The 17,882-nt window shown below is 47.2% G+C and overlaps 1 protein-coding gene across 1 annotated transcript in view; it reads left to right on the top strand.

Annotated features, from left to right (window-relative positions):
- MOB3B (MOB kinase activator 3B) overlaps positions 1-17,882 on the top strand; it is a 200,156-nt gene that overhangs the window by 152,477 nt on the left and 29,797 nt on the right. Inside the window, exon 3 of the mRNA XM_059142808.1 lies at positions 12,251-12,453. Coding sequence (XP_058998791.1) covers positions 12,251-12,453 — 203 coding nt within the window. The remainder of the gene's footprint in view (positions 1-12,250; positions 12,454-17,882) is intronic.

The following is a 17,882-nucleotide window of genomic DNA, read 5'->3' on the forward strand; positions in this document are numbered from 1 at the left end:
CCCTTCAGCTGAGGGGTAAAGGGTCATCTACATCCACCACCTGCCATTTTCCCCTCAGCTTCAGGCTCTGTGGGTCTTTGCATGCAGAGTCTTTCTGAACTTCTTTGGCAAGTTGCCTTTTCTTACACTCTTTCTGCCGGAAGGAAGTTCACCCAACCATTACACCCCCTGCCTCAGATTAATTTTCTCCTGGTCACTGTTCCCTTTTGGCTCTGCAAAGCACCCCTCAAATTGGATTCCGTTCATCCTTTATCTGGATCTGCTGGCCTTTCCAAAAAGGATCCATTACTTTGCTATCATCTCCCGCCCTTCTGCCTGCCCCCATCATGTATCTCAGGAGTATCTGTGAACCAATCCTAGCTTATTTCCATTTTTGCTAAGATTGGAAAACTAACTGACACCTTTCTATTTAGATGAAAGTTGACACTTCAGTACAAATATACAGTAAATTTGAGGAGGTGCTGCTTTCTCACTATGAGTGAAAACCTGATAAGAAAATTAATTTCTCTGTGCAATCTGCCAGGTAAGAAGAGATTAAAGTATCAACTTTCTTTTTTTTTTTTTTTTAAAGATTGTATTTATTTATTTGAGAGAGAGTGAGAGAGCGCGCACAGCCAGGGAAGAGACAGAGGAAAGGGAGAAACAGACTCCCCACTGAGTAGGGAGCCTAATGCAGGGCTCCATCCCAGGACCCTGGAATCATGACCAGAGTCAAAGGCAGAGAGGCTTAGCTGACTGAGCCACCCCGGCGTCCTGAAGTTATCAACTTTCCCCACAGCCTTATAGCTTTGGACAAAACAAGGTTAAATTATTCAATTTAAATTATTATTGCCTGTAGCAATTCCCTGGGGAAACTTTCCACAGAGCAAGAGTTCTCAGGCTGTGACTTGGCCACTGCTTGAAGATGGGAAGCAAAGGCAGCCCGAGCAGGCAGTCTTCACCACCCCCACTTTATATGGGCATGTGTTCATGTGTTCACTTTACAGGGACTCATTGGGACCATGTTCTGGTATGCATTTGATGGCAGGGATGATTGTAAACAAGAAAGGTAAAAGGACATTGCCTGATACCACAAAATTTTCATTCTAGTGGGAGACCAAAAAATGGACAGAGTACAATACAATGTAATAAGTATCCTCATGGGACAGGTATAGGGTATCTTGATGTGCCTGACCTGACCAGGGTGAGGTGGATGAGGAGGATATCCTAGAAGAAGTGATCACATAGTTGAGCCTTGAATAACAAATGGAAGTTAGACTAAAAAGGGAACCTGAGGAAGAGGGTTTCCAGCTGCCAACTCTTAGTATGTGGCATCTCCCAGAAGGAGCCCAAGAGGGCTGGAGTATTATATGTAAATTAGAGGGCTCCAGAGGTGATGATGGAGAGATATACAGAGTTGAAACCACAGCGAGTCTTGCCTGCTGTGTCAAATAGCTCTGTTTTTACTTTCAAGCAATGGCAAGTTGCTTTAGAGTTTAATGCAGAAAGATGGATATGCTGGTTAGCTTTCCATATTAGGAAGGTCATTTGCATATTAGGAAGATCATCTGTCTATCAGGGGGAGACTGGAAAAATCCAAGAGTGGAGCAGGGGAAGCTCCAATACCAGGCAGGAGGTGATGGTGGCTTGAGCTAGGAAGTAGCCGTGGGGATGGAGAGAAAATTACAGGCTAGAAACTATTCAGACAAGATTTGGTATTAATTGCCCTTCCCATAGTGGGAGAAAGTTTCTGCCGGTGACTAGAGAAAACTTCTACTTTGGAAGACACTCACAACATACCATCCACAACAAGGAGGCTGAGTCAGTTGCAGACTCTGACTGGGGCTCTGATCCAAGGGCAGGTACCTCTGTCTAAATCTCCAGTGCTAATAAAGTTGATTAATTAACATCATGTGCTCGGCTCGCTCCCATCTCATTTGGCCTGTGTGCTTTTCATTAAACTCAGCACATCTGAACTAGCTACAGTTTTGTTTGTTTGTTTTACGGTTCTTAATGCCAGTCCAGAGTGAATGAGTATCTTTCTGGGGTTTTGCTGGGTCTTTGTCAGTTTCCTCCCTCCTCCGTGCCTTGCCTGCAGAGGGTGAGGGCAGACAGCCTGGCAGCGGACAGACGGACGGACAGACGGACGGACAGATGAGGAACAGTCTCCACAGCAGGGAGGTGACACTGGGGAGAGAGGGAAGTGGGACAGGCAGGCACGTTGTATCTACAGCCGCTCCTCTGGGTGGCTGAAACAGCACTTCCTCTGCCCAGCAAATGGCACGTCTGAAAGAATTAACAATCTGTTTTGAACGGATAATCACACGCTCGTCCATCTTCCTTCAGTCCCACCACTGTGACTGCAGGTCAGAGGGCAACACGGGGGCCGCTGGCGAAGGGCAGAGGGAGGGGGAGAACAGAGTAGTAGCCAGTTTATTTCTAACCATTTGCAGCTGTCAGCTTGTTTGGGGACTTTTTATTTTTTTTTTTTAGGCAGAGGAACAAAGTCTTGCTACAGGAGATTGTTTTCCTTGGCATGAGGAACAGACACTTTCTTGAGGAACGCTCTGAGATAACACAAAACATCTGCTTAGAGCCGTCAGTCCTCCGCAGCGGACTTTTCACCAGCGAAAGCACGAGGCTTCTTTAGATAAATGTATAGATCTCTGCATTTTGCAGGGGGCAGGAGAATGTTCATGGGATGGGCCCCAGAGGAAGCGAAGAGGAGGAGGGGAGGATGCGTATTTTTGAGAAAGAGAGCTGTTACTCTTTTTTTTCATTGTTTGTTTTCCTTGTGATCCAACTGCATTTTGTTTTGCAAGTGTTTTGGAAATGGTATGTTCTCAGACACGCTGCCAGAGGAGGTCTGTTTTCTTTTCCCACGTGTGTGGGATGTTGTTTTTATTCATGAACTATTGAGAATGAGTGAATTTGAGGACTTGTACGGCGAGTTTCATACGTGCTCTCCTCAGTTACTGGCCTCCAAAGACATAAAAGACAGTACAGACGCCCCCAGACAGGAGCAACTGTTTTAAGGAAAAATGTGGGCATTTCTGGTTGTTACTCCGTGTGCCGTCAGGCGGCCCCCAAAAGGACTGGGCACACCGTGAGTTTTTATCTTGTCATGTGGAAACTCTTCAGACAACTCTCAGGATGTTCCCCAAATCCACTTTCCAGGAGAGTCTGCCCTTTTGAAGAAAAGGTCGCTTCCTTTTTCCTGTTTCCTTTGTCCTTCCCCGCACCCTTGGCTTTGACCAGGAAGAGCCCGAACTTCCTAACCACAGTAACGTAGGCTGTTACTTCCCGAGTGCCTCCCGGGTGCCTGGGCTCTGTGCTTGTGTTGATCCAAGTCACCATCTCACAGAGGCCTGGGATCAGGAAACAAGCCTCTTAGAAGTCAGCAAACTTCCTCAAGAACAAGCAGCATGGACGTTCCACGGCTAGAGTGGGAACCCGCGTAGAGGACACGAGGGCCAGACGCCTCGCGGCTGTCCTTTACCCCAGATGACACATGTGTTTGGGGGAAGTGAGAGCCAAACCTCCCTTTTCTACCTTCGTCTTTTAACAAGTTTTGCTTCCCCAATTCTGCTAGTTGGATTGAAGAGAGATGGAAGGAGCCATGAGAACAGCCTGTGAGTAATCTTAACAACGGTGGAAAGAGCACAGGCTCTGGAATCAGAGAGACTGGAATGCAGGTCCCTTTTCATCATAAAGGGATGAAATCCCAACATTCAGTCTCCTTGCCTTTTTTTTGTTTTTAAGATTTTATTTATTTGACAGAGATCATAAGTAGGCGGAGAGACAGGGGGAAGCAGGCTCCCCGCTGAGCAGAGAGCCCAATATGGAGCTCGATCCCAGGACCCTGGGATCATGACCTGAGCCGAAGGCAGAGGCTTAACCCACTGAGCCACTCAGGCGCCCTCCCCTTGCCTTTCTGAGCTTTATTTTTTTTTTTTAAAGATTTTATTTATTTATTTGACAGAGATCATAAGTAGGCAGAGAGGCAGACAGAGAGGAGGAAGCAGCTCCCTGCTCAGCAGAGAGAGCCTGATGCGGGACTCAATCCCAGGATCCTGAGACCCTGACTTGAGCCGAAGGCAGAGGCCCGACCCACTGAGCTACCCTGGTGCCTCACCCCCTGCCCTTTTTTTTTTTTTTTTTTTTTTTTTTAAGATTTTACCTTTCTGAGCTTTTGATTTCAGGGTCAGCATGTGGCCTGAGAGGTCAGGCCTCCATCCAGCACGTGGCAAGCATTGGTTACATACCTAGCCTGCTCCAGGCTCCACGCTGGGCACTAAGGATCAGCCAGGAGGACCTCAGGGAGGGTACAGTCTAGAAGAGGGGCTGGCCTTCAGTCAGGGATTTCCACAGAGCAGTGTGGAATTGCCCTCTGGGATCTGTGCTCAGGAAGTTTCTGGAGCAGATAGCAGATGTCAGATAACCTGAGGCTAGAAATGAGGGCGGCCTGTGGGCTGAGCTCCTAAGGAAATAGAGGTATTAACCAGGTCAGTGACGGGCTGGAACGTCTGCCAACTACTTGTGGGACCTGGGATGTTTGAGGGCAGTTGTCGGTGTCGCTGGAGACCATCTCTTAGCCCTTCCTCTCTACACCTCCGTGGTGCAGGTCCAGCCTGGTGTGATTCGTGAACCAGTCTCATCCCCAAGCATTGGGCGTTCTCTTCCAAAGAAAAGAAAGAAGGTGATGAGGACAGGAATGCATTTCAGCGAACACAGAAACTACCCGCAGCTCTTATTTGAGTTTGGGACCTTTGTCTCCAGCCTGTGGCCCCATCCTTCCGGTCATTTCTGCATTCTCTGAGGGACTCTTTTCCCTTTGCAGCATCTGTGATAGGATGAAAAAGGAAACGTAAGCCATTTAGACAGCTTCTTTTCTTCCAGGTGTGTCTGCAGAGGAAGGATTGAACGGGGCATCTGCTTGGTGCAAGGGAGGGAAGAGGAAGGAGGAGGAAGAAAGAAAACGGACTGAAGCTCAGAAGTCACTAGGATTTTTTATTCAGTTTTGTTTTGGAGAAAGGAGATAAGTCAGAGATAAAAGACAAATCCACATGGGGCCCCAGAGAAATTATTATATTCCATGCTCGATTTAGCTGTGGTACTGAATGTGGCTTGGAGATCAGAAAGTTGTGGTGAGGCACATTCATAAACTCTGCAGGGCTCTGTCAGAGGCTGGGTCCCTGCCGAGCACCCTGTCTTCCTGAACAGTGGAGGCAGAGCTGGGGACTGCCTGGCAGCCTTCAGGAGAGTCCAAACCAGACAGGCTCACCTCACCCTCTGCTTTCATCCCCGCTCTCGGGCTCAGCCCCCTTCTTGGCCTGAACGTCCTGCAAACTGCAGCCTTGCTTCGAGTCTGATTTCTGCCGGAACGGCACATGAGTGATGGGGTTGGGATTCTGACCTCTGCCCCGGCATTTTGCCTCAGCTCACTCTGGCATCTGAGCTCAGCCCGGCCCTATTTTGGGTTCACCAACTTCATTTCATTACTGAGCCATTTGCAGAGACCAAGCTCCATCACATGATCTGAGACCATCCAGATCCAGGGAGGGGTGTGTGTGCGTGTGCATGCGTCTGCCTGTCTGTCACGTTTTTGTAGAACACTCTTCTGAACACAACTCCTTTTGGAACAACTTCTTAAAGACTAAAATTTTCCAGCTTGAATCTGAGAGTCCTGGGACATGGCTGGGGGTGGGGCAGAGGTGCGGGAAAACCGGAGAGACCGGGTCCGTGACTGCAAATCACTTAAAGACTCTCTGATCAAAGGTTGTTTTCTGTATCAATCAGTACCTATCTGGGTCTGGGATTATAGTCACATGGTAAGTCTCCATCGCAATAAGTAGTCAAAGTTTAACTGCAAGCACTTCAGACGCACACCCTACTTCAGTTAGGAATACTGGTTAATATTGTCTGCCATTAACTTTCTAATTGAGTAAAGTAACTGAAAATTAACAATCACCACCTGAAAAAATACATTGAAAGGCAAGGAAGGGAGGTTTTAATGATAAGAAAAGAGGAGTTTCAGGTTTGTTTGTTTTTTTCTTCCCACCCCCGAGGTAAGATCAAAATGTTCTTATCACAGAGCTCTCCTTCCTTTTCACCAAAAGCAGCATGGAGCCTCCCTTGCTAGGAACGTATCAAGATCCTGGCAAAAGGCTATCATTTCTGCTGTAGGCTTTTTCCCTCCCCCAAAGAGGAGATGATAGACTCCCATCTTGACTAAATAAGATCCCTGCTCTTTTATGATTCGATTTTGATGGATGACTGTTCCCCATGTAGCCCCGTGCCAGGTACTTTTAAAGGCGGACTCAAAGTAAAAAACAATCCCTTTGTTCAGGGAACTTAACAATTATACAAGACGTTAAGTATGAGAAACTTGTAGAACATAATGTAAGGCAGAACATAGCCCCTCTGAGTTCTTTGTAAATTCAGAATTGATGTGTTAATACCCGAAGTGCCCTCCTGAAAAGTAAATATGCAGGAGAAATTTAATCCCAAAGTATTTTCTTTTTTTTTTTTTTTTTTTTTTTTTTTTTTTTTTTTAAAGATTTTATTTATTTATTTGACAGAGAGAGATCACAAGTAGGCAGAGAGGCAGACAGAGAGAGGAGGAAGCAGGCTCCCCACTGAGCAGAGAGCCCGATGCGGGACTCGATCCCAGGACCCTGAGATCATGACCTGAGCCGAAGGCAGCGGCTTAATCCACTGAGCCACCCAGGCGCCCCCAAAGTATTTTCTGAAGAACACTGGGTCCATGGGATACTCAAAGTAACGGTTCCTAAGAGAGTCTGCAAGGCATTTGTGTCCGCAAGGCATTAGGCAAAGCCTTTTATACGTGTATTTAATCCTCATAACCACCTCACGAGCTACAGATGACATTAACCTCCTTTCTTTCTACATGGGGAAACTGAGGCTTAGAGGAACCAGCCATTTGCATATGACTGCATTGTGAGTAGAAGTAGAATGAGATAGAAACAAATGCCAGGCTTTTGTTACAGGCTCTGTGTTTTAAACCAATAGCTATAATGAGGGAAAAGAGGGGTTCAGAGTAAAATAGGACTTTTTGCTGCAGGAGTTCTCAGGTCCTTTCCTATGCAGAGATACACTGTAAACCTCTGTGAAAGCAGCATTTTTGCAAATACATTTGATCTCATGTCCCTCTCTTTTTTTAGCCAAGGCTCTCCCAAATTAGTTTAAAAACATGCCTTGGGAAATACTAAAGTGGAGGATCCATAATATCTCCTACACGCAGGAGAGGCAGAGCAACGAGAGGTTGGATGTAGTCCTGAGCGGGGTCAGTGGGGCCACGTGTCCATGTAGACTGCCCTCTGCCCAGACCCGACCAGAGCACGGCTCCCTAAGGTGCGGGCCGTCATTGTAACGAGCCCAGCATCTATTTGTGGTGATTCATTAGCCTGTCATTCTTCCCGCTGCTGGACTCTAGCCATTTAAAGCAAGCAAACACACATTTTTCAAGCTCCTTCTATAAGCCAGGTCCTGGGCTAAGTGCAGGTCCTGAAATGCTGCTCTGTTCCCTACCATCTTGGAGCCCATAGTGACAGGATGTAAAAGAGAAAAACCCGAGTTTTAGAGCCAAACCATTACCACCCTTTAGCTGTGGGGCCAGGAGCAAATACTTTGAGCTAAGCCTCAGGTACTTGAAAAAAACAAAACAAACAAAACAAACCTGCCGGGCATCTGGGTAGCTTAGTTTACTAGTGTCCGACTTGAGTTCAGTTCAGGTAAGGATCTCGGTCCTAGAATGGAGCCCCGCGTCAGGCTCCACTCCCCAGCGGGGAGTCTGCTGGAAGGTTTCTCTCTCTCTGTGCCCCCCCAATCTCTCTCTAAATAAATAAATCTTATAACAAAAAATAAAACTGTGCCAATAATACCCAGAGTGTTGTTGGGACACACTGCAAATCAGGCATCACCCAGAGCTCCCTTTCCTTTGGCTATTTAATAAAAATTGGATATTTCTTAGCAGCATAACAGAGACAAAAACCCTCAGACTGATCTGATTTCCTGAGCTGGTCCCTCTGGGACCTGTCAAGAAAGGGAGTGGATCAGCAGGATCAAGTCTTGCCTTATCTCGCTGCCACGGAGCGTGTTACACAGGGTGAGATAGTTCCAGAGTCCACCAAAGGGGTGGACAGCGGTTCTTTACCTCCAAAAGAGTGATGTCTTCCACTCCTCACCTTCTGAAGGTTTATTTAAAACACACACACAGACATGCATGCTACACAGATATAGGCATACATGTCTGTACACACACATAAACACACATTCACACACATACAACACACAGGTATATACACATGCATATATACATACACACACATGCACACTTGTATATACGTTCATACATATGGACACTCACACAAATCTGAACACCTGGAAGGCAGAAGAGAAGGGGAAAAAAGAGCTAAATACTCTACCAACTATAGAAAAGGCCCCTGAACCATAGATAATAATTGAAAAAATTTCCCAACTGCGATTTAGCTTTCTTATTTTTTTTTTTTAAGATTTTATTTATTTGTCTGAGAAGGAGAAAGAGCACAAGCAGGGGGAGCTGCAGGCAGAGAGAGAGAGGGAGGGAGAAGCAGCCTCCCCACTGAGCAGGAAGCTGGACATGGGGCCCCATCCCAGGACCTGCGATCGGGACCTGAGCCCAAGGCAGACACTCAACCGACTGAGCCGCCCAGGTGCCCCAAGCATTCTTCTTCTTCACCCCATTCTCTGTGAACTGGGATTTTCTGTCTGGTTCAGCAGAGAGTCCTGGGGTTCCTGGGCTCCCTAGAACTCCCACCCCAGGACTTCTCAGCTTCCAGAGTTGGCTTGAGGTGACCGGTGCTCGCTGAGCACATCCTGACTTGAACCGTTTGCAATGTTCACTTTTGAAGAATGAATTACATGAAAGGGAGGGAATAGTGGAAGAGTCTGACCCAACCTTGTAGCTAGAGTCAGTCAAGAGATGCTACGCCTGGGGTTTTATCAACCAGGGGAGTTCAGGGAAAAAAATGACAAAAGTACAATTTAGTCTGACAGTTCCCCCCCTAAGTACCTGTTACAGTAAGACACTAGTTTAAGGACACTACAAAACAAATGTTTTTTCTCTATTTTACAAGGCAGAAGAGTGATGAGGTAATCTGCCTGTATGGCAAGTAAACTGTAGGACTAGGACTTTAATCTTCCAGAATCTCAAAGCAACTCCTCTCTGCTACTCTAGTGACCATTTCTAGCCATAGCGCAAAAGGGAGACCCAAGAGGCAAACCAAGTTGGAGGACAAAGGCAAAGCCAGACCCCAGGTATGGGATGGAAGGCAGAGCCAAGAGTGCAGGGATGGGGGAAAGATGCAAACTGGGGACCATCTAGAGGGACCTCACAGTCGTCATGAACATGCTCAGTGCATCCGAGACCACCTTACCCGCGGTCAGTGTGTGGGGGTGGGGCTAATCCAGCCGGTGAAGTGGCCCAGCTGAGACTCCCCGTGTTGCCTGGCGGCCGGTGAGCCTCTGCTGGACTGTGGCAGGGGGAGTGAAAGGTAAACTTGCCACAGGAGGGTCGGGCCACCCAGAAAGGAAGGGCCACAGAGCTGGAGGTGCGTGCCGAGCCCCTGGGGAACATCTCGGGTTTTCAAGGTGGTTCTGGGCTTTGGGGTTGGACAGACCTCGCTCCAGACCCCTCCTCTACTACTTGCCAGCTGGGTGACCTTGGGCAGCTACTTAATTTTCCCAAGTCTGTTTTCCTGTCTTTGAGATGGAAACAGTCATAGTACCTGTCTTTAAGCCTTGTTCTCAGAGTTCAGTCAGCTAATCCACATAAAGCTTTTGGCTCAGTCCCTGGAACACAGTAAGTGCTCAGTAAATGTTGGCTTTTTCTATTAGTCCCAGGTCCTAAGGCATGGACAGAGGAAACATATCTCTCCTTGAAGGCAGCAGAGTGTTTTAGCTGATCTCCTATCACCTTGAATCTGTGACTGTTGCGGATATAAACTTTTTTCAAACTTCGCTCACTTCCCACCACTTTTTGTGTTTTAAATCCTATTTCTGTACTACTAAGAGTAACTTTTGGATGCCTCGTTACACTTAGCCATCAAGCTATGTCTCTGTCCTTGGCAGAGAAAGAGTGACATACTCCAAACATAACCAGATCTTATGGTGCTTAGAACCAGGCTGACTTGGTCCAATTCCCAGCCCTGCCACTTTTTAGCTAAATAGCCTGAAGCAAGTTAATCTGTGCTTTAGAGTTTCAGTGTTAGTCATCTGTGACATAGGAGTAGTAAAGCCTCCTTTGCAGATAGGTTGTAAAGGAATCAGATGTCAACCCTTGGTGTTGTCACTGTGTGGGTTACAGGGGTTCCCTTCTGATGGGAACACACGGGAGATTCCTTCACCTCTGGGACTTGAGCTGCTCTGAAGACTCCAGACCCTTCCCCAGCCTGGCAGCTTTTTGCTGGCCCCTCCTCAGCATAGAAAACCACCCATGCTCTCTGCAAGGGGCTGCCCACTCCCCAGCTTTACCTCACCTCCATCCCTAAGTCCCAGCATCTGTTGCCCAGACAGCTGCCAAGCTGTGCCCAAGTCTCTCCCTGGGTTTCATTTGATAGGTCCCACTTTGTATTTGAAGAAAAGCGGGTATTGGTGCCGGGCCCCAGGGAGGCAGACTTTGCCTCTGCCAGCTGCCAGTCATGTTCTCTCTCTCGCATCGTGCCGTGGGGTCCCAGGTGATCCCATTACAGAGTATCTCACCAGACAGCTGCCACTGGGACCCTGTGGAGGGATGGACGGTGACCAGAAGCCTACCCTGAACACACTCTGCAGTTCTGTGGAAAGGCTGGTAGCCATGTCTGCCTTTTCTTGGTAACAGTGATGTGTTCCTTATAACAACAGCTGAATGCTCCAGACCTTACTGTGGGGAGAGAAAGGGCGTCCTTTCCATTTAGTCAGTTCTTCCTCCTCTCTAGGCACTATTGATTTTACTCACGTGAACACCCTCCTACTCATGCAAGGAAGGCCTTATTATGATCCTTCTTTTATAGAAGAGAAACCAGAGTTGCATGGGCACCACGTCTAATCCTCACAACCACTGTATCTAATCCTCACAACTGCTGGAATTTTTATTTACATGTGGTAGAGCTGAAGCTCCGAGAGGTTAACTCTCTGGCCCGTGGTCATACAGCTGGAAAAATTGCAGAGCAGGAATTCAAAGTCTGTTTAACTTAGAACATGTCACCACTTAAGGACAGTGTAAATAACAAGAGTTTCAACAGTGTTTGAGAGGGAGAAAGGAAGTGGGCTTGTGCATTCTGCTGTGTCGCTCTGACCAGCAGGCAGTGGTGGTCACCAGAGAGGAAATCAGGGTGCCTCCTCCTGTCCATAACCCACTCTGACCTTCCTCAAGGAGATGTGCGAAGTGGTGACAAGCGCAATGTCCGCTATCTAGGGAGATTGTTGCATTTGCCCACCTCAGCAACAGTGAATCTCGGGAAGAATTTGGATCAGAATTTGCACACGGGTAGCCTGGAGGCCACATTAAGCCAGAAAGATGTCTTGTTTTGACCACTGGTATTTTTTTTTTTTTTAAACTTGAGATTTATTGCTCATGTTTTTAAAAATGTAGCAAGTTCTCATAGTGCTCCAAATTCCTGAATTATCTTGGAAAATCAGAAGTTCTAAGAGCCCTGGGCCTCTGTCCCCATTAGGCCACCATTGGCTGGAGTTTTGCCACGGCTGCTCCCTTTGAGAGGAAGGTGCTTCCCAATTTGCTGTAGTCCCGGTGGCCCTCTATTACTCTGTGTCAGGCAGCACCCCTCTCCCTCTAGCATTGCTCGCCTCCTACCTGCTGTCTTATATTAGATGTAAGAGGAAAACGAAGCTTCTTGTGCTCTATAAAGGGGGGGGGAGAAGGGAGAATATACATTTCTATGTAAAAATAAAAATTTAATATTTACATATAAATAAAATCCAATATTTGTATGTAAATAAAAGCATAGATATAGATACAGATATAGATTATCCCAAAGAAACAAACCAGGCCCTCTTCGTTCATTGCTTGGGTCTCTTCCGGGTCACTGCTGGTATTTAAACGTAAGGGGTCATTAGCCACTGTCTGAGGCAGCGTTGGCTGCTGCTGCCCACGTGGAGCCCAGCCTCTGCGAGCTGGCCTGGAGGCTCCCACGCAGGACGTTCTCCAGCCTCGTGCCCGCGCTTCCGGAGCTTTCCCGTCACGGCTTTGTTCTCTCTCTTTTTACTTTTTTAGGTGTTCCCTTCCCCAAGAACTTCCTTCAGATCTGCAAGAAGATCCTGTGCCGCCTTTTCCGTGTCTTCGTCCACGTCTACATCCACCACTTCGACCGCGTCATCGTGATGGGTGCGGAGGCCCACGTCAACACCTGCTACAAACATTTCTACTACTTCGTCACGGAGATGAACCTCATCGACCGCAAGGAGCTGGAGCCGTTGGTGAGTGTCCCTGTGCAGGGCTGAGCCGTGGGTCACAGCGCACTGCCACAGCCACGTGAAGGGCTGGGCCGTGAGCCGGCAGGTGGAGTTCGGTGTAAGGGTTGGAAGATGCCAGAATGTCCCCTAACCTCACCAAGTACCTACGTTTCTCTCTGAGTGGGGGCAGAAGGGAGTGGATCCACTGACTTACATAACCCCTTAAGTGAGGATCTTTGATATCTTACCTCAACTGTTTAAAGATAATGAGGGGGCACCTGGGCAGCTCAGTCCTTAAGCATCTGCCTTCTGCTCAGGTCAGGATCCCAGAATAGTGGATCAGCCCCGAATCAGCATCCAGCTGCCTGCTCACCGGGAGGCCTGCTTCTCTCTCTCCCACTCCCCCTGCTTTGTGTTTCCTTTCTCGCTGTGTCTCTCTGTGTCAGATACATAAAATCTTTTTTAAAAAAAAGATAATGAGAAACATTCTTTGGATTGGTAAATATGTATTTAGCAGCTTTTGTGTGTCTGCTGCTAGGCATGCCAAGTCAAGACAAACTGTAGCTTTGACTCCAGAGATGGAGACAGAAGGAAGGCCCAGGTAAGAGTACAGTGCCTCCAGGATTTTGCTTTTCATATTGAATCTCCCCGGATGCAGTTTTCATGGTATATATTAAAATCCAGAACATTTAAGAAAACTTTACCATAGTTGTTTAGGTGAATGGGGTGGGTTCCTTGTATTTGCTTCGTAAGGTATGTTTACAGTTGGACCCCATCTGTGCTCTAGAAGCCCAGAAACCTTAAAAATCCCAGCACCTTTTAACACTTAATGTTGGATGCCATCATCACAGCTGTTTCTCGCCGGCTCTACTGAAACTTTTTCCAGTACAATGCAGGGCTTTATACTAAAATCATGCTTTTTTCTGGGAACATTAAAAGTGACAGTTTTGCTAAATAGAACTGACAGGGCAACTAACTTTCATCCAAGTCCATTTGAATAATGAGCAAAGCAGAGGCCAGGCTCTGGTCTTTCGCTAGGCTGTCTTTCTCTCTGTGTACGTGTTTTTTAAATCTAGGTTTTATTGTTACTTATGTATGGTGAGGACCAAGGATCAGGGAAACAATTGCCATTGAAAAGATAGATTATTACACTCATACATCTGAAGAGAAGGGGGCACAACATGTCATGGGGAGTGTGGCGGGGGTGTGGGGGCATCCAGGGAGCCACCAGGGCTGGTCAGAGGCAGAGGGAGCAGGGAACATGTGGCCAAAGGCTTTTATTGTGGCTTCTTTGGGAAGGAACAATGTGAGTCAAACTAAGTGGGATTGGAATTGAATGGACTAATTTGAATCATTTCAGGAGGCGCTGGGGAATAGGGGCTGGCTTCATTGTGTGGTACCTGGACCTGGGGTGATTAGGGGAGGGCAGCCGCAGCCCCAAGGGTGAGATGCCTAAAGGAGGTGGTTGGGGCTGTGGGCCCCAGATTGATTAGTTTGTATAGACTGGAGAGTAAACAGCTGGAGCTTGAGTTGTTTACTACAGGTAGGAATTGGCTAGCCCTGGGAGGGGCAGTCCCTCCGGGGTGGGCAAGGTCAGGATGTTAAAGAATCAAAATAGAGGGGCGCCTGGGTGGCTCAGTGGGTTAAGCTGCTGCCTTCGGCTCAGGTCATGATCTCAGGGTCCTGGGATCGAGTCCCGCATCGGGCTCTCTGCGCGGCGGGGAGCCTGCTTCCCTCCCTCTCTCTCTCTGCCTGCCTCTCCATCTACTTGTGATTTCTCTCTGTCAAATAAATAAAATCTTAAAAAAAAAAAAAAAAAAAAAGAATCAAAATAGAGGGACACCTGGGTGGCTCAGTCAGTTAAGCACCGCCTTTAGCTCAGGTCATGATCCCATTAGAGCCTCACATCGGGCTCCTGCTCAGTGGAGACCCTGCTCTCTCTGCCTGTTGCTTTCCCTGCTTGTGCTCTCTCTCTGTCTCTCTCTTTCTCTCTCTCTCTCTGTCTCTTTGACAAATAAATAAATAAAATCTTTTTTTTTTTAAGATGGAAATTCTGTTAAAAGATCTAAGTGCTTGACTACAAATGCTTAAAAAAAAATTACAAACAAGGAAAAAGACATGTTTATTATGATACAGTACCTATATCTGGCAAAGAAATTTATATACACCTTTAGAGTTTCTCAACTTGAAATCTATTATTGGGCTGTCAAAGTACATGGCAAAAAATATTTTTGTTTGCATCATTAGGAGTTCCAGAACGGAGCAAGACTTTCTGGGCCCAAATAAGATCTATCACTGGTGAAGGAAAAGCTCATTTTCTCCATTTTCTTTCACAACAGCATTCTAGAAAGTTACTGGGGGCAGGAACCAGGTTGTCTCTGAATTTAGTAGAACAAACAGTGTGGATAGAAGCTTCCCGGTTGAATTCTCCTACTTTGTCCTGTTTAAAGGCCGGCCTGGGTAAACAGTCCCTACAAGGCGAAAAGGTTGTGCAAACAGCTCAAGGGAGTTAAAATACTGGAAAGAGTTGATAAAGCTAATTTTAGAAAATGTCAAGTACAAAGGAAAGAGGGACTAGGGGCCCTGGAAATGAAGAGGGTGGAGAAACCGTGAGGGGAATTACAGTCCGTGTGAAGGAGGCTCTCCCTCTCGGCTTCACGGAGGGAAAGGAGCAGAAACATCAGATGGATAGAGCCCAGAGTCAATTTCTTCTCTACATCCAGAAGCATAAAGGCTATTGTAAGACAAAGCTGAGCACAAGCCAGTAGAGAAGGCCATTCTTTGCCATTAAAAAACTCTCAGTTCTATCTTCTATAACTGAAGAAGAGCCTCATGGATTCTAACACCTGGCAGTGCCAGGAGCTGGCTGGAAGTCTAGAGTCACAGAAAGGCCCCAAGCAGCCCTCTGTTCCAGATGAAAGCCTCTTTGGGGGCATGGGGTAAAACTGACTGGATTAACCAAGAATTATTAACTGTGGAAGTGAGCAGGAAGGGTATCGGTGGGTCCCCCTAGCACCTTTTCTTTCTTTCAGTCTGGCTTCAAACAGTATCCTTCCTGCCTTTCTGTTTTCCTAATTGTAATTGCAGGGTGATTAATTTTAATGCTTTTACATACTAACTAGTGTTTTCCATGCCGAAGTGCCTGAAATTCTGTTCATTTTACACAAACTATGAAGTAACAGAAGAAGAGATTAAAGATGTTTCTGAGGACAATAATTCTATAACGTCAGGCTCTGGATACTTAGCATAGTCCAGTGTCCACTAAGAATACTGGATTTGTGGATTGTTCTTACTGAAAAGAACGCTTTCAGTCATTGATAATACTAGAATACCTAACTTTTTTAAAAAATTAATTTATTTTAGAGAGCGCAAATGTAGTGGGGAGGAGCAGAGGAAGAGGGAGAAGGAAACTCAAGCAGACTCCATGCTGAGCACAGAGCCCAACATGGGGCTCTATGCCACGACCCTGAGATCATGACCTGAGCCGAAACCAAGAGTCAGGCACTTAACCCACTGAACCATCCAGGCCCCCAGAAAACCTAACTTCTAAGTTGGCTGTAGCAATGAACATATTAAAGTCAGCCATTGTATGTCAAATCAACATATTTTTGTTTGATTTGCATATATCAAGTACCCTGTGTATTCAACACAAGTTGTTCAGATGTTTCAGGGCATAAGAAAGATGCTTTCAAGAATTTACAGATGCAGGGGTGCCTGGGTGGCTCAGTCGGTTAAGCGTCTGCCTTCGGCTCAGGTCATGATCCCAGGGTCCTGGGAGCAAGCCCTGTATCAGGCTCCCTGCTCAGTGGGAAGCCTGCTTCTCCTTCTCCTCCCCTCTCTTGCTATCTCTGTCGCTATCTCTGTCTCTCTCAAACAAAAATTTTTTTTTAAAAAAGGAATTTACATGCAGTCTAAAAACTGTACAACAATGACGCGCTCATCTTCTGCTCTGGAAGGATGATGAAGAGGTCAGGCATTTGGCTTCACATTCTCCCATACATTCTTCAGAAGCGAAGGCGGCAAGGGACCAGAAGGGCGGCGTCTGTGCAGCCAGTTTCCTTTGGAACGTCAGCATTCCCAGAGTTCCCACACCTCCAGTGGGACATTCCTGACCGCATGCCTTGGGACTGCACAGTGTGGGACTCAGAGATGCCACCTCCTGCTTCTCTCTGCCAGGCTCCCGGCACGCGCGGCCACCCTCCCCGGCTCCCAGCGCCTTGCCTGTAGCTTTGTCTGCTGTTGACGGAGTGTCCAGCACCCTGGTTGTGTGAAGACCCCAGGACACCAACAGGGTAGGAGATCCAGGCTCAGTGCTTAAAAATAAGACCCAGACTCTCTGGGTTCAAACTCTTCAATTACTAACTTGCCATCTTGAGCAAGGTAGTTGGTTTTGCAAAGCCTCTTTTCCTCATTCATAGAATGGGTATAATACTTGAATTGTTATAAAAATTAATTGGATCTGTCACATGGTGAATGCTTAAGAAATGTTGGCTGTTAAGTGAGATAATGAATATTAAATAACTGGCATACAGTAAGCAGGGGTACCCCAGTTCTCCCTTCCCAGCTCCCGTGGCCTTTTGCCATCTTAGGTAGCCTTGAAACAGGTATAAGTGATTGTATTGGTATCTCTGATGGGATGGTCAGCTCTCAGAAGGCTGGGAGTTTACAGGCGATAAGTCCACATGCCCATGTTGCCAAGTACCTGCTAAATGCTTACGTATTTTGAATTAAGAAGAGTACTTTGGGGAGGATGTACCTCCATTTGGAGCGATTACATACCGGTCATTCCTCCCTTGGAGCCACCTTCATCTCAGACCATGCCAGCAGACTTCCACTTATCACTGTTGGAAATAAAGCTTCATCCTGTTGGATTAGCAGTAGAGATTAAAAAGCAAAATTAGGCACAGAGCAGCAAAGGGATGCGTCATCCGTCTTAGGCCTGACAGAGAAAAATGGGACCTCAGCTTCCAGGCAGTTCTCTGTTTTAGATGCCAACTAGATCACTGGGGGGGTGTTGAATGCTCTCGTACTGCTGTGTCCAGGTGACTGACCCTCCCCGATTTGGCACTGAAAGTCTCATGTCCTGGGAAAATTCTCCACCCCTGGCAAACTGGGACAGTTGGTCACCCTCTCAGGCCCCAGAGTGGGAATACAATTTGGAATCCAGAAGCTGGGAAGAGGTCACTCTGGCCAACCCAGTGAGGAAGGCCAGTGCGTCTGTCCCCACAAAGGGCTCGACTCATGGCTCCCACTGGGACCTGCTGGTCAGCAGCAGCCTGGGAACCCATTCCATCTGTTCTCCAGCAGTCGGGGGGAGACTGGCGCACAGACACAGACGCGCAGACACAGACGTGACAGATGAGCCATTTCTCATGTAAATGCAACAGCTGAAGATGAGTTGAACTCAAGCAAATTCACAGTTGGGGGAAACGAGCCCAAACGATGCCAGTAAT

The sequence above is a fragment of the Mustela lutreola genome, chromosome 12 (assembly GCF_030435805.1).
Source record: "Mustela lutreola isolate mMusLut2 chromosome 12, mMusLut2.pri, whole genome shotgun sequence".
Taxonomy (NCBI): domain Eukaryota; kingdom Metazoa; phylum Chordata; class Mammalia; order Carnivora; family Mustelidae; genus Mustela; species Mustela lutreola.